The sequence below is a fragment of the Amborella trichopoda genome, chromosome 9 (genome assembly GCF_054954075.1).
Source record: "Amborella trichopoda isolate Santa Cruz 75 chromosome 9, AtrichopodaSantaCruz75HAP2 v2.0, whole genome shotgun sequence".
Taxonomy (NCBI): Eukaryota; Viridiplantae; Streptophyta; class Magnoliopsida; order Amborellales; family Amborellaceae; genus Amborella; species Amborella trichopoda.
The window spans coordinates 22,208,266-22,236,260 of record NC_142344.1 but is presented as its reverse complement, the minus strand read 5'-3'; the positions used below and the strand labels follow the sequence as shown (position 1 = coordinate 22,236,260).

General features: G+C 36.9%; 1 protein-coding gene across 2 annotated transcripts; it reads right to left on the bottom strand.

Annotated features, from left to right (window-relative positions):
- Positions 1 to 48: 48 nt before the first annotated feature.
- On the bottom strand, positions 49 to 27,995 carry LOC18436455 (uncharacterized). 2 transcript variants are annotated; one of them, XM_006846475.4, is made up of 10 exons: positions 27,352 to 27,995; positions 26,804 to 26,882; positions 26,584 to 26,678; positions 25,582 to 25,686; positions 25,134 to 25,213; positions 18,939 to 19,029; positions 18,724 to 18,831; positions 7,634 to 7,720; positions 646 to 714; positions 49 to 449 (listed from the first exon to the last, which is right to left on the bottom strand). In XM_006846475.4, the coding sequence occupies exons 1-10, from the start codon at positions 27,577 to 27,579 to the stop codon at positions 279 to 281; spliced, it is 1,113 nt and encodes a 370-aa protein (XP_006846538.1). In that variant the 5' UTR covers positions 27,580 to 27,995; the 3' UTR covers positions 49 to 278. The 2 variants fall into 2 exon arrangements, with proteins under 2 accessions (XP_006846538.1, XP_088701945.1); XM_088845819.1 differs by having other exon boundaries at positions 25,582 to 25,681.

Sequence of the window (27,995 nt, the reverse complement as noted above, 5' to 3'; positions counted from 1 at the left end):
CCACCACCCGAAACAAGCCATGTAATTTCTCCTCAAGAAAATAACTCATTAGAAGAGAATTAAATTTTTTTTTTTTTTAAAAAAAAATGATAAACAAAGGCTCAAAGTAGCTGGGTTCTTAATGCTCACACAAGCCAGCAGCTAGTAAGATCTTCCAGTAGACCAAAACATAATTTTACAACAACAAAATACAGAGCCTGAAACGAAAACTGTGAGGGTGGGCAAACGGGAAGAAAGACAGTAAATTAAAAAAAAAAAGCGGGGAGAAATAATACAGACTATAAAGACTTCCCCAATCTCAAGTTAGCCAGTGAGCCCTGGTCCAAGTCCTGCTTGCTCTTACTTCTCTTCATCTTAGCCTTAAACCTCAATTTAGCACTAAGAGTCTGAACTGTGTTTGCGAAGTTTCCAGATGCCATAATCACCAGTAGGCCTCCACAAACAACTACCTGAACCCCAGAAAAAGTGCGGCAAATTAATCAAACTAATTCTCACTTCAATTAAAAAGAACCCAGGTGGAACCCACTTGCTATCCTCGATGGCATTTGAAAGACCACGGGAAAAGGAGGTTAAAAGTAAATTTATGGCCAACATTCTTGAATCACCAAAAAGAAAATGTAATTCTGGATATATCATAATGTTTACCTGCCACTCGGAGACAGAGCTGGTCACTGCAGTCATCAACAACAGTATCCCTATGTACGCTTCAAAACCCTGAAATTGATTATGTACAATACAATGTAACAACATGAAAACCAAGAGGGACAGGAATAGATTACATACAGGTCCAAGTATTACAGAAGTCATGGCCCTTGGAACTCATCTATAATGAAAATTGGAGCACTCTCTCTCTCTCTCTCTCTCTCTCTCTAAAGACAAAAAAAGGGACCTCATACAGTGTTTACCTCAACACTTCAGATATTCCATTGTCACGTGCCCACATGTTGACACATATAGACCGCCACATGTGTTGACACGTTTAGACTGGATCCCACATGTTGCCCTTACATGGGATGGTTGCAAGTAATTGTGACATCCATCTATGATCTCATTGTATACAATCACATTTTTTATATTCATTTTATATTTTTTATTATATTAAGATTGTCCCACAAAGAGTCTCTAAAATTTAAACGTGACTTATATTCTAAAAGATAAAATGCATTTTATTGAATTCAAGCTTACCACCCTTGTGATAATACCAAATTACAAATGATTCTACTGACACAATCTTGAAATATGTATAACATGCATTATGCCAAATATTTTTTTTGACATAAATAAAAGAATATATTTTATTTTCTTCCATGACATGCATTTACACTTCTAAAATTTTATATTTTCATTTTTTTACTTTGTTTTTTAAACATGTTCACCTATTCATTTTTTTATATTCACAAATGATTCTCTTAAAAAAAATAAAAATTAAAAAATGTATATCGTAAACATTATTTGATAAATTATTTATTATTTAAAAATAATATATATAAATGTTGTATATATGTGTTCGGGCCATATTGGATTTTTAAGTCAAAGTACTAAACACTTGAGACATGTACTAGATGACACCCTTGTCGGTGTCTATGTAACATTGACTTCAATGTGAAGAGGAAAACAAACAACTTCAAGTCCTTCGCCACGCTTTTCAGCATCCATGACTCTGTACTCTGTAGAGGGTAGATGGTAGTAATCCTTTTAATGAGTCCATACGGTTTTCCCTCGATGCCACAAAATAAACAATACAAATGCTATCAAAGAACAGGTAGTGATAGGGGTGGCGACGGGCCACACTAGGCCGCCCTGATCCCATAGGGCTGGCCCGAGCTGAGCCCAGCCAAAACCAAGCCGAAAAGGCTTTGGCCTTGGCCAGAGCCCAACCCCATCAAGACAGGCCGGGTAGGGCCAGGCTAACTACAATCAAAGAAAAAACAAAAGAAAAAAAAAAGAAAAGAAAAAGGCCAATTAGAGCCGGCCTTGTCATTGGCCCAGCCCTAGCCCAACCCCGCCCAGCCTCAGGCCGTGGTGGCCAAGCCCTGGCCCGGCTCTCAAGCCACATTTTGTGGCCCATGCCTAGGATTTTTAGAGTTGGGCCAGGGCAGGCCAGGCTTCTTGGCCCCATGCCAGCCCACTAATTAGCGGGATCTTTGCCTTGTCCTCGTGTGAAAAATTAGGCTACCAAGGAAATGGGCTCCCAAGCACATGCTGTTGAGAGGCCAACCCATTGGTGATGATTTCTTAAACCCATTATATTCCCATTGTATTTTAATATATATATATATATATATATATATATATATATATATATATATAGCGAATGGACATTGTCAGCCACGGGCTAACTGCTACAGTGACAGCCAATGGTCCATATTAAATCTGGGCCGATCTGACGGTCACGACCTTATTTCATATTTTAATTTTCATTTTTTTCTACAAATCCAAATCACTTGAAAACTGTCGTATATTCTACTCATCAAGGCGCACCTAATAAAAATATAAAAAAAATAATTCGCAAAATATAATTGACCAAAATACCCCGGAAAAGTTCAGAGGGTATTTTAGTCAATTTATATTTTCGAATTATTTTTTTAATATTTTTATTAGATTCAACTATTTTTTAAGAATAGGCACTCAAAATTTCAAGTGATTTGGATTTATATATATATATATATATATAGGAGCGGTTTGTATACAGCCTAAGCTCTAAACAATCAAATTAGAGCCTACCTTCAAATAGTATCGAGACATGTGGTTTCAACACTGAAAATTATTGTGATAGCATTAAAATATATTTTCACCTTCATTTATAAAGGTTATAGCTTCAAAAATAGTGTAGATCGACAGATCTATGAAAACTTGAAAATCTTGAAAATTGACGGTCCAAAAATGCACTACAAAATACACTATTTTCAAAACTTGAAATCCATTTTTTTCTCATGTGCATGCATCTTGATATCGAGATGATCAATTTGAGGATATTTGGGTATCAAAACAATCTCTTCTAGTAAAATTTTTGAGGTAGGTTCTAATTTGATTGTTTAGAGCCTCAATGTTCGAATAAATTGTGAATAGTGAATTTACTAACTACGTGGTTTCTTTTTTTAAAAAAATTTCTTTTTTTTGTATCTTTCTCATCAAGAAATGGTAATTTTGTCATCTTCATGAAGTAAATGAGCTGCCATCACTAGAAAGTTAGGAACTTAGGATTATTAAATTTCTACTCATGCCCTAACTTGCAACAAAAAAACCAAAAAACAAAAGAATAGAGGGGTGTCTCCAACCATGACCAATGAACCAAGCATCAAACAAGAGAATATATGTTTCCATGCCTGGATCAACTGCTTTGACTAGTCCAGACTGAACCGCCCAATCCCGATATGCTATAATAACGACCAAAAACAACCTTTTATATTCCTTATTTTGGATCATTGTGGTTGTTTTTTCATCTTTACAAATACAATAAGGCGCAGTTTTGTAATTTATATTGCTTAGGAGGGTTCTGGGTTTCCAAAACCAGAGTTAAAGAGAGAAAACAGAGAGAGCAAGTTAGCAAATATTTCTCCCTCTCTACCCAATAACCCTAGATTGTAAGCTATATTCCAGCAAGTTTCTGAGGGGACCCCTACCACTGAATCCACATTATTTCAAACCCCAAGAAAGTTTATTTGATTTGTTTTCTAATTTGTTTGTTTTAGATTTTAACCATTAGAAGAAATTTTCATTTTCTAGGGATTTTCCAAACAATGATTTTTTTTTATTAATCATTGGAATCAGTTGTTTCTAGTGAATGATATAATGGTTTTTTTTGGCTTCAATATATCAGGTATTCACATATTTGGTGGATTTTGTGCAAATGTTGTGTATACACATGTTTGCTTTTTTCTGTACTATTGTTTTAATTTACATTTCTAGTTTTACTCTTGGTTGTATAATAGAACTACGGAGAATGTTAATATATAAAATTTGTTCCATGGTTAGAATTTTGGGTATTTCTTATTTTCTTTAGTTTGAAATGAAAAAATGATTAGGCTGTTCACTACTTAAATCTTCAATGGAAATGCTAGGACTATATGTGTTTTTTAGTATTTTGAGATTTCTTCAAGGGAAAATATCCCCTTATCCCCTATTTTTAACTTCCATATCATATGAGACCCAAGAATTGAAAATATTACTTGTAAGTAAAAAGTCTCCACCTTTTATATCTTATAACCCCCTAGACCCCTTTAACCATAAATTTTGACCCAAACAAATACTAAAATGACACTCTATCTAAACTTCATCCCTCTCTCACATCCCTCTCACATCATTGTTTCTCTCTCTCAAAACTCCATTTCTCTCTAAAACCCAAACTCCATCTCTCTCTAAAACTCCATCTCTCTCACTAAAACTCCATCTCTCTCACATCGCTTTCTTGGCCCTGAACTCACCATCCAAACGAACATTACTGCTCTGGTTTTCAACGCCTTCTTGGCCCTGTACTCACCATTCAGTTTTCTTATCCATTGATAATGGTATCACATGTAACAAAATCAGGAGAACAAGCAAAGGCCTTCATTTTTTTAAGAAACATCCATGCCCCACAAGCACTACAAGCCTATACAACAGGCCACTCTTGGCCACAGCCCAACAGGGAGCCAAGCTCCCACTTTGTCTCTCTGCAATTTGCCTCTCAAGCCCCCTCACCTTTTTGCCGTTACAAAATGTTGACCATTCCAGATCCAGTCCATCCACCAAGAGAATGACATATTTGAAATCCTTGAAAGCAATCGTAGTTCTCAGCCTCTTTCCTCACCGCATCAAGCACTGAATCAATGAGCTCAGCCCCCTCTGTGTAGTGGCCTTTGGCCCAGTTGTTTCCAGCACCAGATTGACCAAACACAAAGTTATCAGACCTGAAGATCTAGCCGTAAGGACCAATGCGCACACTATCCATGGTTTCGGGCGCAAGATCCATGAGAATGGTTCTAGGAACCAACTTTTCAAAATTTCAGTTCTTTTTCGTCGAGCCAGGAACCAAACCAGAAGGGGTTTCCAAAATTTCAGTTCCAAAATTTTGTAATTTTCCAAAATTTCAGTTCTTTTGGGTTTGTTTTTTGGTTTTTGTGGAATAGGTTTGGTAAACATGTATCAACAATCTGATCTACACTATAATTTGCAGCAAATTTTAATGTAATATAGAGAAAACATGAACATACTGAGCAATACGCCAGATTTTTGAATATTTAATGGACCAGAATTTATTAGATTATTTCCTAGTTCAACGACTCTAATTTGCCACAACATTCCAAATACTTCAAGAATGTGTAAATATCAGGTGATTATGAGGGAGGTAATACTATCTGCTTATATTCGAGTTGTTAGAGAGACAGTTTGCTAAATTCTTCAGTAGTTTATTCATGAGAATTGTGAAAGTCAGACAAAATTTGAATGTTGTGTACCCAACTGCCCCAATTGGGGACACTTGTGGCTGCAACAATAGAAAACCAGAGAGATGCAGGGAGAGACTTGATTTTAGAAAGAGATGGAGTTTGGGTTTTAGAGAGAGATGGAGTTTTGCGAAAGAAAAGGAGATGGTGATGTGAGAGAGAGGATTGAGTTTTAGAGAGAGAGGGAGTTTGGGTTTTAGAGAGATGAAGTTTTGAGAGAGAGAGACGGTGATGTGAGAGAGATGGAGTTTGGGTTTTAGAGAGAGAAATGGAGTTTTGAGAGAGAGAGAGAGGGTGATGGGAGAGAGGGATGGAATTTTAGAGAGAGAGATGGAGTTTAGATAGGGTGTCATTTTAGTGTTTGTTTGGGTCAAAAATTTATGGTCAAAGGGGTCTAGGGGGTTGTAAGATAGAAAAGATGGAGACTTTTTGCTTACAAGTAATATTTTCAATTCTTGGGTCTCATGAGATATAGAAGTTAAAAATAGGGGATAAGGAATTATTTTCCCTTTCTTTAATAATGATATTGATATGAATAAATCGATTTTTTTTTTCAATTATTCAAATACTTCACATTGGTCTAATAAAGGTGAAGACCTTAAACTTTCCCTTAACCCGTCCCAAGCCTACGTAAAAGCGGTGGTTTGCAATAGGTAGGTAGCCAGCATAAAATTTTGCCACATTTGATCATGAATCCTGAACCTATGCTAAGAGAAGAATGAAGGAACAGGATTTATGTAGCCAACCCCAAATAATTGGGATAAAGCTTGGATGATCACGATGATGATTCAAATACTTCACATTCATTGAATATTTTCCAGGAAAGGTAAGGGGTTTTTTAATGTCTATTCTTGTAATGCACTTTTATAGGTTTTTATTCATATTTTTCAGTATGGGGCTTTGTAATTTTTCAGATCCATTGTCTAATTAGTTATTGATTGATGAATTAGTGCTAAGTGGAGAGCATCACGCAATAAGGGGTGTTATATTCACATATTTCATAATTTGCTTCGAACAAGTTTTCATTGTTCCTAATAATTTTCTGAATCTTCTTTATTTTCTAACCTCTTCGGTTTCCTTTTTTTTTATTTTTTCTAAATTTATGTGTTTGCCTAAGCTCTTTTAATATTTAAAAACTTTGACCAGTGTGACCAGTTAACAGGTCCATTTCGACTGGTCTGACAAAACTGGTACGTCAACCAGTTCAACCACGGATCCAGTCTTAATGACGTTGCTATTAAGTAACAAATAAAAAAGATGTTATGCCCAAAAGTGAGATAACAAGCAGAATCTCAATGCCCAGTAGGTCATGTTATGCCCAAAAGTGAGATAACAAGCAGAATCTCAATGCCCAGTAGGTCTCTGGATATCTATGCAATTGCATATTTCCACAAAAATAACAAGGTAAGCCAGGACCCACCTTGTGTAAACAGTAGGTTAGCTGAGACTACACTCGGTTTAGGCCCTTCTCAAAGACAGATACTTAGTCAAGGATTTTCTCTTGATATTTGAGGAACTTATAGGCAAAAGCACACCTAAAGAAGAGTATCTGAGTTTCACCTACCCTCCGGAACCACGATACTCTAATATATACACTACTGATAGAAATCAACACCAAGGTTTTCTTCTGAAATTTGAATTATGCCAAACTGTTGCGAAGAACTCAAAGAAACATTTTGCAATGACCTAAGCAGACATATGCTCTAAATGAAACTATGCAACAAATCTACGAGATATATATCAGAATCTTCCATCATTAGGAGCAAGTGTCGCCTACAGTGTCTAACAATCGTACCAAAGCAGTTTACAACTTCACATGTTCAATGCTTACATACCTAGATGACAATTATGCTTTTTCTTTGCTCTAATCATCCAACTACTACATTATATGACAATAGCTGTTGAAATTTCATAACAGTACTGCACTAGAAATGAACAATGAAACCCTTAAAACTCCATAGACACATTAAATACCATTTAGTAATTTGTAAAGCATGATACATGTGAAAGAGTAAAACCTAACATAACTTTCTAAACTCAGCTACAAAGATGTAAAATAAGCATTTAGAAAGGTGTATGCATGATGAGTAGACATTTAACTATTTACCAAAATTATTGGGCCAAACCAAGCAAACATTCATGATTCATGCAAATACTGGTCAAACTGTTCGATAGCCATATTGAGGAGACAATTATATATGAATACTTGCCTGTAAAATGAAAAGAACAGGATATAACAGCCACAATTGACCCTCAACACTCGCAGTTTCTCCCCATACAACATCCATTCTGTTTGCCTGCAAATATAAAAAGAAATGTAGTTTAAAATAAGGAATTTACTTTTACCATCTCCATTTACAAGGCTGACAACATAGGTATGAAGAAACTAGGTGAGCACATATTTGATAAAAATGTTCATGACACCTTTTTCGGCACAAACAGTGAACGTGATAATACCAAGCTCTCTAGACTACTGTGACACTTGATAAGATAATAATAACCACTCAACAATCCCCGATCTTTTCTCCAGAAAAAGAAATAATCCTCACATTATTAGTCGATAACAAACTTCAGTACCAGAACACGAGTTAAACGACAGAGGGCCTTTGCCAATACCTAGCTTCCGAAAGGTCAACACAAAGACTACCTGATAAAGGGCACTGAACCAACATCAGCCCATATATCCACCTCCGTCCACTAAACTAGACTCTGCTAACATATCATTAGATTACTCTAAACCAATATTTTCTTGGATGCCTCCAATGTTGGGAGCAACAAGAATTCTCCTGAGGGAAGAATGAATCTGAGGTTGATTGAATTCACAATAAACAGATGAATGCACATACAAATTACAGAAATTTAAGGTAATGGACAATGAACGTGGAAGAAAATAAAGTAAAAAAATATATTCAGAGACCTAAAAGGCAGCAACTAATGTAAACAGCAAAAATCTGTTTATATCACCAAACATATAATAGTTTTAAAAAAAATTCAAGAGGACATTTCATGAACGAAGAAATGAGAATTCAAAGTGGAAAGAAAAATATAAAACTGCTAAAGGAAGCGCCATATACAGTGCTAATACCTGTAATTTAGCTCTTTAAATAAGTTAAAAAAAATACAACTTGGAGGGTATTCGTGGTTATCATCTATTCATGAGCCATTCTAATGTCAACTTTTCATTTTTGAGGGGCTGTGAATTGAAAGTAACTGCTCATATGCCATTTCAACATAACGATACAACCTAGCCAAAAGATCTTCGTGTCCTACCCAACACTTTCTATTGTTTAGCACTTAATATAACTAGCAATAATACAAAATATTTCTCACGGAAACTTACAATTAACCCCCCACCCACATTTAACCCAACAAAAACCCTCAATCCCTTTGGCGCAAACACAACTCCAAGTTCCAACAACTATCATGTCACAAAAAAAACCCACATAACACCCCCCCCCCCCCCCCCCCCACCACCCTCCATGATGGTCCCAAGGCCTAATTGTTGTACTTCTGCTTCTGGCTTTTCTTATCTTCTTCTTGAATAGTGAAGTTGGGTTTCTCTATTAAACCAGAATGTTTCCATGGTTTGAAAGAAGAGAAAAACCTCAGAGGATTTGGATTTTTTTCATGAATCAGTTTGTGGTTTGAGAGCATAGGAAGAACCCACATTGGGTTTGGGCTAGAATTTGGGTTTCTCTTCTTGAACAGTAAATGAAGCTTTCATGGCATTGGATATCCAAAGAGAAATGGCAGTTGTTGTGGCTCTCTTGTCATCATTAGACTGAAGAAGAAACAGAAATTGGTTGTGGTTTCAATCCCAAACCAGAAAGAGAAGCACCCCTTCGTTCAGAATTTTTTTCTAAACTAGAGAGAGAAATCTCCATTGATACAGATTTCAGTTCCAAACCCCATGACTTCAAAGTGAGGAACCAGTTCGAATTTGGCTTTCATACATAATAAAGAACCCACCATTTCTTTGGAATTTAGAGGAACGATCTCCATTGGTACACATTCCTTTTTTTGATAGATAAATGAGGACCCCAATCCTTCAGAATCCTGCACGGATGCTTGTTTCTCGTCTACATTCAACAGTGATCCTCTATATCAATAGACTCATCCAGTGAACTAGAGAGAGAAATTGAAACGGGTTTTCTCTCTCTCTTCCAAGTCATCACAAGAAACATCCACGGATGAGTCTATCCACTGGGATGTTCATGGTCTCAAATTTCTCTTCAGATACAGAGAGTAAGAACCAGAGACAAAACACGTTTTCTCTTCAAAACCAAATATAAACCTGCCATTGTCTCCAGATTCCATTCTGAACCAGAGTAAGAAGTACTGGTGGGTTCTGATTTCTTCCACCGAAGAAGTAAAATAAGTGAAAATGAGTTCTATAATATTTACCGAATCAGTTGAAGGCGCTCGCCTTTTAGGTGTTCCTTTTGTCAAGACAAGAGTCTAACCATTTTTTATTAGGGGATCTGGACATGTTTCCATTTTGTTCCAGGGGAATTGAATGAAATGTTCAAGGATGAACTGAATAATTTTCAGAGAAACCAGAGAAAGGGAAGAAGAAAGGGAAGGGGAAAAGGAACAATATTGTCATAGGCAGTTTGAGAGAGAGCTAGAGAGACCGAGAAAGAGAAAGAGAGAGAAAGAGAGAGAGAGAGAGAGAGAGACATTGTGGCAATATACTTTTACTAATTATAAGGGCATTGTAGTCCATAAGTGTGTTAAAATCCTATATTAGCAGTTTTTATAAGAAACATAGTAACTCCTAGTACAGGGTGGAGGATTTTTGTAGGGTCCAACGTGAGTGGGAGTTAGATTTAAATTTCCCTTTATCTTTCTATTGAGTGCATTTAATGTCATTACTTAGGAGAAGAGTAGAGCAGAATGGTAGAAAAACTATAAGGGCATTGTAGTCCATAAGTGGGTTAAAATCCTATATTAGGACTTCTTATAAGAACCATTGGAACTCATAGTAAGGGGGTGGAGGATTTTTGTTGGGCCAAATGTGAGTGGGGGTTAAATCTAAATTTCCCTTTATCTTTCTATTTGAGTGCATTTAATGTCATTACTTAGGAGAAGAGTAGGGCCAAACGGAAGACCAGGATTGGTCTAGCCAACCCCAAATAATTGGGAAAAAGCTCCAATGATGATGATGATGGCTTAGGAGAAGAGTGAAACTGTCAGTAAAAGAAGAGGGTATTTTTTTAGTTAGTAACAAACACCAAATAGCATATGTGAATGATTGCATCAACCATACATTGCAAACACATGCCTTTTCATAATAATTTCCGGTCTCTATAGTCACTAAAAAGTTAATAAACAAAAAACAAATCATAGCAAAAGAATGATGCTAAATGTCCAGCAAGGTTAATTATGATCATAAAATATTCCATATAGTATTATATGTGTGTGTAGGCGTAAGAAGGCATAGATATGCCCCATCTCCATACAACCAAGGTTCACCAACCAAATAAACATGTTCGGGATATTATACAAGCACATGATGGCACATGCTCATGGAAAAAAATTAAAAATAAAATTAAAAAATGGTTTACTAGGGAAAGAGGAAATAAAGTCAGCTCCAGCAATCCAATTTGATTCACTAACAAATCGGAGGTTACATGGGCTCAAAATCTTGCAATTGTTCATCTAGTACTTTTAAAATCATCCCCAAAATATGGGCTTAAGTAAATCTTGCTAAGATGATTTCTTTAGAGGGTAGCAAGACAAGGGTCTACGGGACTTGGGAAGCATGCAAGCATTCCCCCCCCCACACACACACACATATATATATATATATAGAAAAAGCTACTGTCAGCTCACCTGCTGATAGAATTGTGTAAGCCCAACAATCTGGGTTGGTCCAATAATCACGATTGCATTTTGCATTTGAATTTTATTTTATTTTTTTACAAATCCAAATCACTCGAAATTTGGAGTGTTTATTATTTGAAAATAGTAGAATCTAGTATAAATATCAAAAAAAAAATTCATAAAAAAAAAAAATTGACCAAAATACCCCTGAAAAGCTTCAGGGGTATTTTGATCAATTTAATTTTTGCAAATTACTTGCTTAATATTTTTATTACGTACGAATTGATGAGTATAATGGACGCCCCAAATTTCATGTTATTTGGATTTATATAAAAAATATTAAAATTATACTGCGAAATGCAATTATGACCGTCAGATCAGCCCAGATTCAATTTGGGCCGTTGGGCTTACACTATTCCATCAATTGGCCCCCACCAAAAAAAATAAAAAAGAATCCTCTTTTTCCTTATCCTTATCATCTCCATTCATTCTTTATTCTTCTTGTTTTTTAATGTATTCTTTATTCATGTTTAATAAACCCTCAAAGAAACCATCCAATTCCATGCACAAATTGTCAAACTCCAAAGATTTCTAGTGTGAGATTGAAGTGCGTGTAGAAATGATCCTCTTACCCACCCAAGAAATAATATTTTTTGGACATATATTTGGTACTCCTGCTTCTAGCAGGAGGATATTGTACACTTACTCTTGTGGGTAAAAACCTGCTTAGGGGGATTGGCTAGAACCCAAAATTTGCATATCCTTTCAATTCATTCCGGTTATCAAAAAATTAAAAAAAGGTGAAATCACACCATAAAAAGGGTCCAAATGATGCCCACTTCAACAGAGAATACAGATCTGCATTTTACGTTCTTCGAAAAATTCAAAACATTTTTGACATTTTTCATCGGGTGAATTCAATATTTTCAGGTGAATTCAATATTTATTGCAAAATATTAGATCATAAAATCCTCAAAGGTAGGTAGTTTTTGCCTGCGATAGTAAGTGTACAATCTACTCCCACATGATGAAAAATACGTGCAACCACCCAGACACACACCAAATACTAATGATACATAGTTGAAATGACCCGATGGAAGAAGATGCAGAAACAAAAACTATTTCCACAATTCATTAGTTTTTTTCTTCAAACTTCAATTTTATCTAAATCGATTTTTTTAGTAGGGCTGGCCAGCCCTGATCCCCATTGGGTTGGCCTAGGCCCTAATTTTTTTAGGATCGGGCTGGGCTAAACCACCCAGCCCAATGCCGCCATATCTTAGTGAAAGAACATAAAGATCTTAGCTACTAGAAATGGTTACTAGTTTTGCTAGAAACAGTTTCGTACGTAATATCTTTTATAAATGTATTACAGAAATATTTCTTAACCATTTTATTTCATTCCTGTGTTCCTGTTGCTCAAAGTAATTCGTACAATGTTATAGAGAAAAAGGCAAAAAGGGGGATTCTAGATATCAAATGCATCTGCACCATGCCCAAACACATGTCCACACGCACACACAGAGATGGAATAATTCTTCCAAACTCAAAAGTTATTAAAGTATTGTAAAGAAATGTAAAACTCTACAAACATTTTGATCACTCAATGGTGCATCTTTTTTTCTTTTTTTTGAAAAAAGTAACTAGTCAGTGATTCGCATTCTTTTACTTAACGTATACTACAAGAGCTAAAAGGGTTTCCATGTTCAGCAAGGGGAGCAACACAATTATCTTTGCTAAAAGGCAAACATTAACAAAGACTGCAAAAAGACCCTCTTGTAGGAGAGGGACACTCTTGAAATGTGCTTAAATGGAAATGTCAAGAAGCGTCAATCTGGCAGAGGGTGACATACCTTCTTCCAAAACTATTCATCCAAGAAAAAAGGATAGACCTTCTAGGAGAGGTGGTTTAATGAACAGGCAAGGCCAGATGAACAAACACAAGAGATAGAGTGAGACAAACACATAAGGCACAGAGAAAGTATAGAGAAGGGCCCCATCCCACTCTTAGTAGCTCTTTAAACTTGTTTGTGTACTGCTATAAACTCCCATCAAAGTTCAGGGGCAAGGGGGTCTATATATCCCCTATATAGGCACACACACACTTCCATCAATTACACAGTCATTAAGGACTGCACCACCATTGCTGCCCATGCATGTCAGCTCAAAAATGCTTGTCATTACAGCCATCAATGGCCACACATGCCCCTTAGATGTGAACTCACCCTTTCTCAATGGCCTAGGGCTGTTACACAGTCAAATCCCCACTTAACCATCCTTGGGGAACAAGCCTGCCCAGGCAGGTGTAAGGCACCCATGCATCTTGCAAATGAGGCAAGCCCATGTCCTGTCATATCATGCTGGCAATAATTCAACTATCCAAGCCTCAGCTCGCTGGTCAAGGTGGTGCATCAAGTCCCCCCATCTTAGCCAATTGTCCCCACCATCTTGCCCAAGGTCTAACATTAACAGACTTTTCCACTAGTCCCCATGTGTCCACGCATCTGAGCTTCTTGCAGCACCTACATTATCTATATAGATTCGCCTTCATATAGGCACACCAGCCACACCAGTCAGAGCATGAATACGCATCCACCATAGGCGGACAAGGCTCGAGAAGTACCCCATTTAAGTTTTTCTAAGGAACTAGCCTGCCAGGAGATAGAGAGAGAGAGAATTCTAAATCCTGCAAAATAGCACAAGACAGTAAACGAACTGGGGATTCTTTTCTACTTTGTTGTGACACCAAAGTGCTCTGCATGCCTCACTTGACCCATACATGACACAAAGGAGGGGGTCTGACACTAGGTTCTTTCTGGTACTGGTAGCATAAAGTTATAAACCCTTTGAGTGAAACTTTGAACCCATTAAGAAACAGAAAGACCATTCACCTACTACCTCACAGAATAGATCTAATGAGGGATTTAAAATGACTAGAATCTCTCCTTTAAAAACCACAAAAGTAAAAGAGAGAGAAAGAGTGTGTATGTGTGTGTGTGTGTGTGTGTGTGTGTGTGTGGAGGACGTAGGCTCAACTCCTAAAAGCTTTATTAGAAAAGTTCGGTACAAGAACACCAATGAAGGTCCTGGAAGAGGAGTTGAAGAAGAAGCAATTGCATATTGAGACCATAGAAGCACTCACTTCCACTTTCATAGAATCATAAGTCAAAAAACAACTGCCACATCCCTTCTTTCCACCTAATGTTCGAAAATTTGCCCGCCCAGCCACCTAGGCAGAAAAATTTCAAAAACACCTAGACACTAGGTAGGCGGGACTATTAGGCATCCTGCGTCTAGGCACCCGCCTTGAGACAGTTAGGAAAAGAGGCAGAAAAAACCCTGGGCGAGGTCAAAAATTGTCATCCCCCCCCCCTAAAAAGGAGGGAAACGGGTTTTGGGGGATACGCTAAATCCCCAAAACCAAAACCGCGCGTTTTAGTGAGAGAGACTTCCCAAAAACCTCTCTTTTGTGATTTATCAAAAGATCGATATATTTTTTATTTTTTTGATGTCTTCCCAAACAAAGACAATAATTAGTGAGTGTTTTTGGAGCCTCCTAGTAATCGATTTTGAGGGCTTTTGGCGACCCAATAGATGAGGCTTGCACCGACATCGATTTGATTTTGATATTTTAAAAATATTATCATATTTGAATAAGGGTTTTGATTTGATTTTGCTATAACATATTATGTTGTGAATCATTTGCTTTTTCTTTTACTTTTTTTTCTTTTATAATATATTTACATATTGGTAGTTGAAAGATTGAATTTTTTTATAATTGAATTTTTCTTCATTTGGATGCTGAAATTGGGCATATATTGTATTCTTTTATGAACAGTTGATTCTTTTCTTGTACAATGTGTCATGTTTTGATATTCTATTATTTTTGTTTTACTTTATTTGATAAATTAATAATTATGTGATATCTTAATAATTATGAGTTAAGTCTTGTGTGAAACTAAGATCTTATATATTCATTTAAGTCTTACTGTAAAATTACGTCTCACTGTTTTGAAACTAACAGTACCCTGTTCCTCGGCAAGTGCCTGGGCGCCTAGGCAGCCAGGCCCCCAAAATGCCTAGGCCGGGCGCCTATGCTTTCTTGAACATTGTTCCCACCAAAACTAGAAAATTGTCCGTGCTCCTGGCAGTCCTTAGTCACCGCTCAAACAACCATCCAGGTGCTCTTTTTTTTCCTTTTGTAGTTTTTGTAGTGGTCGGGGATGGAAGTCACCCCAAATCTGCTCCTAATTGGGCTCTTTCTGGTAGCATAATGTTATGGACCCTTCGTGTGAAACTTTGAACCCACTATGAGATATAAAGAAAATTCACCATCTAAATCATAAAACAACTTCCATATTGAACAATTTAGGATAACGTAAGGCTGTCGTAGACAAGCCATACTTTGGATTCACTGAAACCATGAAATTTTGAAGCCAAAAGATTTCATGTTTCCACAGGAGCATACTGTGTCCATTTACTCCCTCGGTTAAACTCAATCTACGGTACATATGAATTGTTCAAGTAATATTAATTGTTCAAAATTCTGTAGTACATACGAACCATTCAATTAATGACTCATTCCATCTCTTTAACATCCAGAAGGCCAATTGCTACTATGTGTTACCAGTGTACAACATTTGATTATAGAATATCTAATGAACGGTACATATCAATTGTTCAAGTACATATTAATTGTTCAAAATTCTGTAGTACATACAAGCCATTCGATTAATTACTCATTCCATCTCTTTAAAATCCAGAAGGCCAATTGCTACTGTGTTACCAGTGTACAACATTTGATTATAGAATATCTAATGAGCGGATACTATATCAATCGTTAAGTCAATGTGGATGGCCTCGAGCTTCATCAATAATTCAAATCTCAGACTTGGATCCCAACTGGCCACAAACCAGAGCCCATGTCAACGGTCCCACTCAACCGAGTCAGCAATCCAACTCAGCCGAGTCTCTTGAAAATAACAAAAAATCTCTCTCGCACAAGGAGACTCAGCCTAGTCCTCAACGTTTCTGAACTGGGTCCAGCAGAGTAACTCAAGCGAGCCCAAGCCCGAGTCATCAAGTTTTGAATCATTAAGTTAATCCATTTAACACTACCCCACAACTCCAAACACCCCAATAAAAAATTTTTGAAGAATAGACCTTAAGAGTCATCGATTGTGTCTGTTGACAGTCTGGCCTCATCTTCTCTTCGCGAACTAACAAAGGATGTCAACATTGACATTTCGTGCAAAATCTCATGTAACAAAGCAAGATCAGAATGATCCACATGGCATCCCCTATTCAGTGCAAGTCTTTGAAAAGCATTACCTATGATTTCTATTAAAGAACTCATACTACAAATTAGACACAAAAATGTGTCCCTTATCCCTAATCCTAACAAGGGGTATAAAAACAGGATGGTATGTTCCTGGTCCTAGTTCTACAACACGCATCAATAGGATACCTTGTGAGTTTACCACATTCTCACAAGATACAGCCGAGATACTACTACTTTTTTTTATGCATGAAAATATTTCTTGCAAGCTTCCTTCCCCATGTCAGAATAATACCAGTGAATGGATTGCAGGGGATTAGCTCTAAAATCAATTTGGTTTGATTCATGGCTTACAGGAGGGTCCTTGTATGCGTTGTATCGGTAAGTAATCACAAAGAGACTTGGACCTTGGAAGATCCCCAACTATCTCCCAATTTTATGACGGAAAGGAAATACACTGTGACTTCCTCATCCTACAAGTTGGAGGAGATTGCGGGCTTGGAAGCTAATATTAGAAAAGGCCTCCTATCAGCGTGGTGGGGATAAAGATGAGCTCATATGGGTGCCTAAGTAATGGAGAATCACCTTCAAAAGTGCCCATGAACTTATTAGAGAGTACAGGACCAAAAATAAACGCTTGAGGCTATATAGGAAAAACCAATACACCGACGATCTCATGGTTTCCAATGTGGAGCTTATCAAATAATGCTACAACTGCAAATAGAACACAAAAAATGGGTTATCCTGGGTGCAATAGATGCTTCTTATGTAAACCTGAGACTGAAATCATGATCATCGCTTCAATATATGTGCTTTTGTTGGTGAGATTTGGAAAGCAATCATGTGGAGATCCAACACCAAACTACAACCAGCTAAAACATCCAAAACCTCCTAGAAATCAGTTCTATAGAAATTCAACAAGTTGCTAGACAAGCTTAGGAGTAATTCTCTCCACTCTAATTTGGGTCACATGGCAAAAAAGATATGGCGGAAAAGGGAAGATCATTACGATCCCATTCAACTATGGGAAATCCTGCAAGTAAAGATAATCCACACAATGAATGAAAGAGTAGTCATCTATGAAAGATGGAAACACAAATTCTCAGTTGACCTTAAGTGAGATAGAGCAAATGTGTTTGTTTTTCACTAAGTAGATAGAGAAAACACTAAGTAGATAGAGAAAATGTAATGGATGGAATTTCCATAGTAAATATTATATTGCAGTGAGGTCCATAGAAAACATAAAGTGATAAACAAAGACATGTAGTGAGGTACATAGTAAATATTATATTGCACATGGACTAGCACCACACTCTTGTACATTTTCTCACAATTAATATAATGGATGGAATTTCCACATAAATCCCTGCTAGCGTAGGGAAAGAGAGAGAACGAGAGCGAGAGAGAGAGAGAGAGAGAGAGAGAGAGAGGCTATCCCCAAGTCATCCACACCCTACAGAGAAAGAAAAACTTAAGCTCTTACTCTAATCAACAAACAAGATACATCAATAGGTGTCTAACTTACCACATCTAAGAATGTCATGCTTCCCAATATGAACAGCACAATATTATTAAAAAGCTACCAATTAGCTACTAATTAATTTATTTGTCCTAAAACAGCCTCTCTTTCATCCTAATCCACCAAAATGGAACTGCAACTATTCCCAAAGTAGTGATCAACTAACATAGCGCCTCAAATAAAGAGGAACCTAAGCAAACAAATCCAGACGCTTTCAGTTCTTAATTCAGAGTATGCACTTGAAGAAGTCTATCGGCTCCATCACCATCCAATGTTGTTAACCATAATGAGGACTTGGGCTTGGGCTTGGGCTTGGGCTTGGGCTTGAGTGGTTAGAAGTTAACGTCAAGCAAAGCTACATCTCAAGTTCAATTCCTACCACTGAACTACCCAAAAAAAACAACATTAATGAATAGATGGTAGAACTTGCAGAATTAGTCTGTCAGCTCATACTAACTTGCTACCAGCATTACTCAGTCCACAGGGTCTTAACCATAATTATCTGTTACTTGTATTTAATGAAGCATGTTACTAGTAGAGTTTGCATGAAAATCATGTGATTATAAATGAGCAAGACTAATACATGTAAAGTTCGCACAAATATCAATGAACTCTGACGAACCATATTGGCAGATAGAATGTAATATATAATAGACCCAAAAAGCTATGATGACTACCTTTCCCAACGCAATACGAGTATACAGTCTTTGCCGTTGATATCTATTCTGCAGAAGCATGGCTACACCTTGCATCATAGCCCATGTCAAGAAGAGCTCTATCCCTCTCTGCATATCATTTCACTCAAACCATATAAACCCTCTCCATCTAACAATCAATAGATAATAAAAAATATTTGCTGGCATATCAATGAAATATAACGAGCAGAAACCACCTGCTTCTGGTAACAATCAGGTTGTCCTTTTATCTCCCACGTAAGACTGACAAGTGCCATCATCATGGCACAGTAGTGGTGGTATATCCACCTACACATGCAAGAAGAGTTTCAAACAAAACTAAAATGTAAACAACCATCAAGATTCGCCATAAGAATAATAATTAATTCCATGTCCAAACACAGTAAAAGGGTATTCATGAGACTCAATTTATAGAAATGGTTAAGACTACTTCATAAATTGCATACACCATATATGTCACGTGAAGAGAACAGCCTCTTAACATGTTAGATGTAGTTCATAACATCTACAACATCTACAACATATAGGGACATTTTGGCATTCGACTCATTAAAGGTAAAAGTGATAAGGCCATTCACATTTCAGTCCTTATAGGACCTTGTATATAGATGCATGAGTCTAAACCATTGGTTCAATGTTTACATCTTAGTTAATTTACTTCAGTACAGTTCAATGAACATGGTATTTGAGCTCTACAATGGGGTCTAAGATTTCTAGAATGTTATTGCATTAGGGGCCTCCAAGGATTATTGACATTGTACTAACAACTTCATTAAACTAAGCTCATTGAAGATCCTCAAACTTGCAAAATGCTGCACTACCAACCTATTTAAAGTAAATTGGAATGTCTTTAAAAATAATAAATTAGAAGCTTCATGTGATGCAGTATCCATTTAACATGGATCAGGAGATTCAAAACACAGTCAAGAGAAGTCAAAATAAATGGAACTTTTATAACTTGTTCAGAATGGAAGCAAATCTGGAGCGAGATAGGGATTGGGAGTGGGGGGATCATGAAAGGGAGAAGACCCCTATGGTTTTTGTTTTTTTTTTTTCTGCTTTTTTTTTTTTTTTTTTTTTGAGACATGGTTACATACGAATGGAACTTGAGACGTAGGGCTATGAAGACCTAGCCTCTACCATCTGGACCCAAGCCCTTTTCATGAGAAGATCCCTATGGTTGGGAATTTTGTCCATACAATTCATATATTAGGGATACACCCCTAAAAGTTAGGAATCTCGATCCCAACCTTTTGGGGATCTCGAACCTTTTGGGATCTTGATCCCAACCTTTTGGAAATTTGCTCCTACTTAAAGTGTGTGTGTGTGTGTGTGTGTATAATTTATTATACATACTCTTTAAAGTACGGATCTCATTGTTTATAGCCAACTAGCAACACAACTATATTAAAAGAGAACTTGCATTGCTAGCTGGCTTGAAAATTATCATTTTTGTTATTATATGGCCTTTTATGGGGGGGGGGGGGGTTGAGATCCCTAAAGAAAAGGAGAGAAAGAGGGGTGGGGGAGATCCTTTGAAGATCCTCTTCCCGAAATGTGGGAGTGAGATTCCGGAGTTGAATTGCCACATAGGTTGGGAGATCCTAGCATTACACTTTTATTAGTTGAAGTACAGCGAGTATTTATTGTGCATTGCTAACAGAACGGAAGAGAATTTGCATCCTAGTGGTCCGTGAATGAGAGGCCAATGGTGTGGTAAATAGACTTGACAAGGAAGGGGGCTAGCTTGGCAAGTTTACAAGAGAACAATGTGACTAAACTTAAGTCCTAATGATCCTCATCATTCTCTTATAACAACTTTCCTCTCTTCGTTCTTGTTTCTCAATGTTCACCCCTACCTCCCATCCTCACAGCATACGTAGACATCTCAGTCGCATTCGAGTTAACCATACCTCTTTCAATTTATGTCAACTATCAACAAATAAATAAATCAATCAATCAAACTTGTCAATTTTAAATTCATTTGCTGCAACACTAATTTTTTTTTTCCCGAGGAATACTGATTCACTAGTTTCTATTTTACATTGGAAAAAAGGAGAATATAATAGATTTTCATTTCAACTCAATTGGACAAATAGAGAACAATGGAGGACCCACAACACATTGTCGATGCTGGGACAAGGGACCACTCCAGTCATTCAACAAAACAAGAGCAGCAAACCAGTTTCTCATTCAATAAATACACAATGCAGAGAATTGAGAACATGCTAGAGCTCAAAAACTGCACACCACTCAAGAATGAAGAGGAATATTGGACTACTAACATCATATGTGGATAAAGCTAGATTTTCTAATTGTTCACAAATTTATCACCATTAAATGACGAACAGCAGTGTGCAAGATATATTATTACTTGTGCCCCACTGTCTTACAAGACGGAGATAATCTCATAGATACCCCCAAAGCCTACTCATCTTCAGGACTACAAAGTGTTCATCACGCATAAATTGCAAACATATGTCAGCATTAAAGCTTTTAAACTCCACAATAGTCCTCTTTCCACTGTTAATGATTTCATGTCCAATATTATAGCACAAAGAGCTAGTGGCAAATACATCAGTATGATACTATACCACAAACATGCAAAACCTACAACAAGAAAAAATAGATTGCAAGGTAAATAAGCTGCATCACAAGAGTTTAAAGAGCAAAACATTGAATTGGATATGCTTTCCACCTTTCGCAACAAATTCTGAGTTTCATAGGTCTGTGCACCACGGACCAGGGCCATGAGGCATGATGGCACAATATGGTTTGCAGAGCCAAAGACACACAACATATCAATGTTTTAAAAAACGGACCGTCCAACGCCTAGGCAATCCAAAAGGCCTGGGCGCATCACCCAGGCCTAGGTGGGCTATCCCTAGGCGGCTGCACAAGGCCTATGCCCCGCCCAAGGGTGGAAATGCCATTTGTTGAGGGGCTTTTTTGGGGGTTTTTTCAAAAAATATTATTTTTAAAGGTGGGTTTTAGGTTAAGTTGACGTTATAGAAAAAAAAAAAGGCTGAGTTTTAGGTTCATTTGAAACCTAAACCCACTAGAGCTCATTTTCGAGAGAGAGAGAGAGAGAGAGAGAGAAACCACCAAAGAAACTAGATTTTGTGATTTTTGTTGGATCGAAGTGTTTTTCAAAGTTACAACAAATGGATTCAAACATCACCCATTAAGATTAGATTTAGTTTTGGAGTTTTTATAGGCCTATTAGAGGGTGTTTTTGAAGATTTTAGCATTAAAAAACATCTTAGAGGTGGAAGTTTGGAGATCGAGCAATTAAATTAACTGCGAAATTTTATTTTTTTGCTTGCTTTTATCATTTTGAGATGTCTTCTTCAAGATCTAGTCGAAGTAGCGATCTAGGTTGGAAATATGGATATAACCCAAATCCTTTGGATAAAAATTGCATAAGATGCCATTACTGTGAAAAGGATACAAAAGGGGTCGGTATTAAAGGGAATGTTGCCCCTTGTAAAAATGTTCTTGAAGCTATCAGAGAGGAGATCAACCAATATATGAGTTTAGTGAAACACATAATGAACAAAATCCTTGTCATTTGGATAGGTCTACTTTTGGTTCTGTTAAAAGAGGTGATCCGGGTTGGAAGTATGGTTATAACTCAAAACCAAACGATAAAAATTGTATAAGGTGTAATTTTTGTGAAAAGATACCAATGGGGGTATTAACCGATTCAAGAAACACCTTGTCGATATTAAAGAGAATGTTACTTCTTGTAAAAAAGTTCTTGAAGCTATTCAGGATGAGATTTGAATTTAATAGAACCAGTAAAAGAAGAAAATAAGCCTTTTTCTATGGAAATATCTTCTCTAGGTTCTTCTAGAAGTGGTGATCCAGATTGGAAGTATGGTCATAACCCGAATCCGAAGGACAAAAATCATATTAGGTGTAATTATTATAGAAAGTATACTAATGGAGGTATTTACCAGTTCAAGAAACACCTTGCCAATATTAACAGGGATGCTACCCCGTGTAAAAATGTTCCTGAGACTACCAGGGAGGAGATTAAACAATATTTGAGTTCAAGGAAGCACAAAAAAGAAAGAAGAGGGTGAAGAGGCACCAGGTAGAGCAACCAAGACACCTAAGGCATCATCTACACAAAGTAAGAGGGAGGTAGAAGACGAGAAGGAAGATGCAAATTCAGAAGAAACAGAGGAGAACGAGCATTATGCTGAAGAGGGAGATGACTCTGATGATGATGTACTCGAATCTAATGCATATGATGAGGCTTACCCTACTCTTACTGATAATGATGATGATGACTAAAGAATGAAAACGCTCGACTCTTGGTGTTCATTATTGAGTTCTAGCTGTAAATTTTCTTTTTCTTAATTTTTAGTTTCTAGTTTCTACTATCTAACTCTTGTGCGTATGCTTGTATGGTTCTAGCATTGTATGGAAATATGGATTATGGACTATCTAAATTCTCCTCATTCATGAAAATATGGATTATCGATTATGTATTATATAGTTATATTGTTAGACTTAGACACTTAAACTGCAGTCATTTTTCTTTCTATTGGGCCGCCCAAGTTAGACCCCCCGACAGCCTAGGTGCCACCTAGCGTTTTTTGAAACACTGCAACATATAATTAAATATGCTCAAAGCACCTGATAACACTAAAATCAATAAATTCAGCAATTGTCCAAATCCGTGCTTTAATTTTATTTTATTTTATTTTATTTTGAGGGGGGGGGGGGAATGTTTTAATTCAATGTTTTAGAATAAGAGAGGGTTTTGACTCAAGGATCCGTACATTCTTGCCATTTTCAGCTGCGGAAACCCTTCCACCATGCAACCTATCTTCTGCATGCTTGTCTACAACCAATGCACAAATCACTTGTAGTGAACCCTAAATTGCATTTTTCTAAAATTGGATTTTTATTAAGGTTTTCTCAGTTATCTGATTTTATTGGACTCTTCTCATTTACCTCTATATGGAAACAAATGGTTTCTGATTCAAAAGTGAGTTCTCCTGAACCATCTCTAAGAGGATAAGTAACAACGCCTGGGCCCATGTGCAAGAAATTCCGAAGAAAAATACAATATAAATGTAGGTACAACAAAAAGGTAGATGTGGTGCAAGGATAAAAGAAGAGCATTCAAGCAAGAAGGGATGTGCTTTGATTCAGAATGTAGGATAAATACAGCTACAAATGACTCAGAATGTAGGATAGATACAGCTACAGACATGACTATGACATAACTTCCTCCCCTCACCCGTCCTCCTCCTCTCTTCTTACATCTCACAAATGCCTCTGAAGCATCTGAAGCAAATACAACATCCATGCTGGAGTTATCCATGCAACATAGCTCTTATGTGCACTATCAAATGAACAAGGTCTCAGGAAACAGATAATAGTGAGAAACAAATGCAGTAATATGTAATTGATGAAAATGGAAACCATACCAAACCCCTAACACAGAGCAGAACAAAAAGCTCCAGAATGTAAGTAAAAGACCAAATACGCCACATTGTGTCTTCCTAAAGAGCGGGAGGTAGATTAGAATTTATATAAATTTTTGTAAGTGAAATCAGTTGAAACATTTAGAAAAGTGTGGCCCAGTCTCTATATCAGACTGTGGACTGCGCCATTTCTTCAATGGGAAGCTTTGTTTTCATTCACCTCTATATTTTCTTGTGAACACTTTCTTTTTTTCTATCTTTTTGGGGAAATTTGTAAAACACTTAATCTGTTCACAATTCCTCTGTTCTAACCACCAAATGCCCCATCCCATATATAAGGCCCCAGATGTATCACATTTTTTATTATCAGAGGCATACCATAGTATGCACAACCCATAAACAGATTCATGATTATGATTAATAAATTCTTAAAATGCCCAATTTGATTACATGTCGATTTATTCTGAGGTAAGATCCGATATCACATACTTCATATCACATGAAGGAACGATGTTGGAAGATTCTTATTAATTTATCAGGTACACAAGCACAAACTCTCAAGATATCATCTCGCAAGAATCAGACCGATCTTCGCAAATGAAACCCACATAGTGTTCAACAGAAAGGTGATCATGGACAAGGCAGATGAGATGTATATCCAAAATTTCCTCCAACAATTTTTTATAGTTAGGGGCCCCTTTTCTACCTCCTGGATCTATTTCTTATTTTTTGTTTAGTTTTCTTTATTTCAACTTTGTTTACTTTGCCTATCTTCTCCAATCTTTTCATATCCATTCAGTTCTTCTATCCCACATTCAGGCTAACTAAATAAGAAGAATAATAGTAAAACATCAACAGATGTTCCAAGGTCATTATGCATTAAAAGTTACTAATAGCATAAGAATCAACAAAACGTAATACAAAAAAATAGAACCCAATGTCCCTTACCATGGACGAATATCACTCCCATTTATTCGCAGTATGTTCTCTCGCAAAGCCAAACTTGTGTAGAGAAATAACAACCAAGCCTGGATAACATGCAGAGGTGAGTTTTCATGAAAATAGAATGTCCGCCCTCAAAATACCAGACTAAATGAAAAGAATGAAGTTTTTTTTAGTGTTTAAAAGCCGGTGACTCTGGCTCGGACTTGCCCAAGTCACTCGGAACCAGCAGAGAGTTGGGTATAGATGATGAATAAACCCAAGACTTTGGGCAAGTCTAACCCAAGTTATCGATTTTCATTGTACTATTTCTAGAGACTTGACCAAGTCTGACCGACAACTTGGTCAAGTCATCCTCCGACCCAGCCTCAGAACCCTGGTGACTTTGAGCCCGATTCCAAGCTTTTAATAACTGGTTTTCTTATTCCAATAAGTGTAAGTAACTATACAATACCTGATATAATTGAACAGCCCAAGCAGGAAAACATCCTTTCCAGATTGCATATCTTAGAATAAGAAGTGCGAATGGAAATAGCAGGAACATAACAGCTGTCCTGTCCTGCCCAATAGCATCAAAAACACAAAATAAGAGCATTACACATCAGGAGAAAAATTTAATAACACCTACAAGAACAAATTCCCCATAAACCAAATTATACACCAGGTACCCCTGCCAACATGTAATGCTCAGAACAAGGTTGAAGAAGTGAATATTTTTCACACCAAACTATATCAAGAATTTTAATGCAGCTATCATCAGACAGTGCAATTAATTTTCCAAATAGACCTCAGTGCATCATCTTGAGCACCGTTTGTGTCTAATGCCTTCAGTCCCCCGTGAAACAAAGGTACATGGAGTACTACCAACAAAGAGCTTTAAATGTCAGAAATGGAAGTCACCAAATGTTACCAAGGAGTAGCTGACAATGTAAACATGCAAAATAGATATCTGAAAGAATTTAAATCCATGTCCCAGATTTCAGTGACAAGCTTAAAAACTACCTCAATCTTATCCACTGCATAACAGCTTGTGAGGTTACATTATTTAAAAACACAGACTTACAACAAGAATTACTTGATAAGCTGCAAATGTCATTCGCCATAATGGTAATAATCTACCTATTGAAATAGCAGCCATGAAAGCATATCCAAAGTTTTACTTTATACAAGAAAAGGAAGTAAAAAACACAATGGAGCAACTCTTTAATAAACCATACAGATGCAAATTTTTCCACATTTTATTGTTTTATTAAGAAATTATGCAGACCAAACGCAGAAAATATAGGATTAATTCCAAGACATTCACATGAACGCTATCTACCATTATTCAATGCATCCTCTATCACCGCACCAATTAACTACAAGCACAAGAACATTAGCATGCAGAAGAACAAAACCTTCACAAAACAAGACCATGCATGTAGAATTTCACAGACTACATGCTTAATATGCTTACCCGGTAATTGTTGTATTCCTCTTTTACTTTTAACTGGACATCTTTTCTAGTCGCACGCACACTGATAGGGCCCAGGAACATCCTCAGGAACTTACCTGAACAATTTTCACCAATTTTCACGAGTATGGCACCCTCACTTTCAAACATTGTAAACCATAATTAAAAGGAAAATCCAAAGAGCAAAAAGCACTCATAAGACAGCAAATTCACAGCATAGTACCATTTGATTTGCTTGGAAGAAGAGAAGAGACATCTCCATCAGCAATCATGCATTTTGCCCTTGATAATTCTTCCTCCAACTTGAAACAAGCAATAAAAATGAGAGATAATCAGTAAAAAATATTTGACCAGGTTCATGGGAAGGATAGAAGATAGCAAAACATCACTAAAATACTGAAATAATAAAATAGGACAAGTTGTACTCAGAGAATAGCCAAAACCCAGTCTTCTGGCTTAAGCTCAGAACCAAAACCAGTATAAATTTTTTAATGCAGCTCAAAATCATATAAAAAATACATTTTTAATCAAGCTGAATAAAATACAATCCAATAAACTCTTAGGAACCAGAGATGCTTTCTTCACAGTCTAACGAACCCCAAAGTCATGCATATTAAAAACAAATTTGACAAATAAAAATAAAACAATAACATTAAAAAGTCCATAAAATCTGATGTAAAACGCCCTACTTATAATAGATTTGTCAAAAATATCCAGACCAAGAAACCATTTCAAAATCCTAAAGCACGATCAAATATGATCTAAATACACCTTCTCTGCTTCTCTTTTATCTAACGTTTCACTTGCAGATGCAGAAGCAACACATGCTTGAAGCTTCTTGAGATCAGACTGCAGAGCCGAGACCCTCTGAAGGATGGACTGCTCCTCATGTTTCATCTTCGAGAGAAACGACGAGGCGCTATCCTGCAACTCCTTTGCACGATCAAGCAAGTGACTCACTTCTTCCAAATACTGCACATCCTTATTAGTGCTCGCCATTTCTAGGGTTTGAACAAGCAAAGACCTAGCTTGCGTTCGCTCTCCTGCTTCTGATAAAACGGGAAGCAGAAACCTAGGGCTTCTTTTCTCTGAAACCGATACTAAGCTTCACTACTAGGAAAATTGAGGAAACCGAGGTCCCAAGATTGGAAGCTAGTGTCTCCGAACAGAACGATGACAGTTCTCAGATATGCAGCTAGAATCTAGGGTTAGGGCATGGGAAACACAGAAATTGATCCCTCTTTTATTGAATTGCGGAGCTTTTATTAGCAGATCACAAAAATGGAGAACTGCAAACGTTCTTAGTCTTGCAGATGAAAGCAGTAGAATAAATAGAAATGGTAAATCGTTTCCCCTCAAGTAACTGGAATATGAGGCAAGCGTTTCCCTGCAAGTCTCACATGCACAATTGCTCT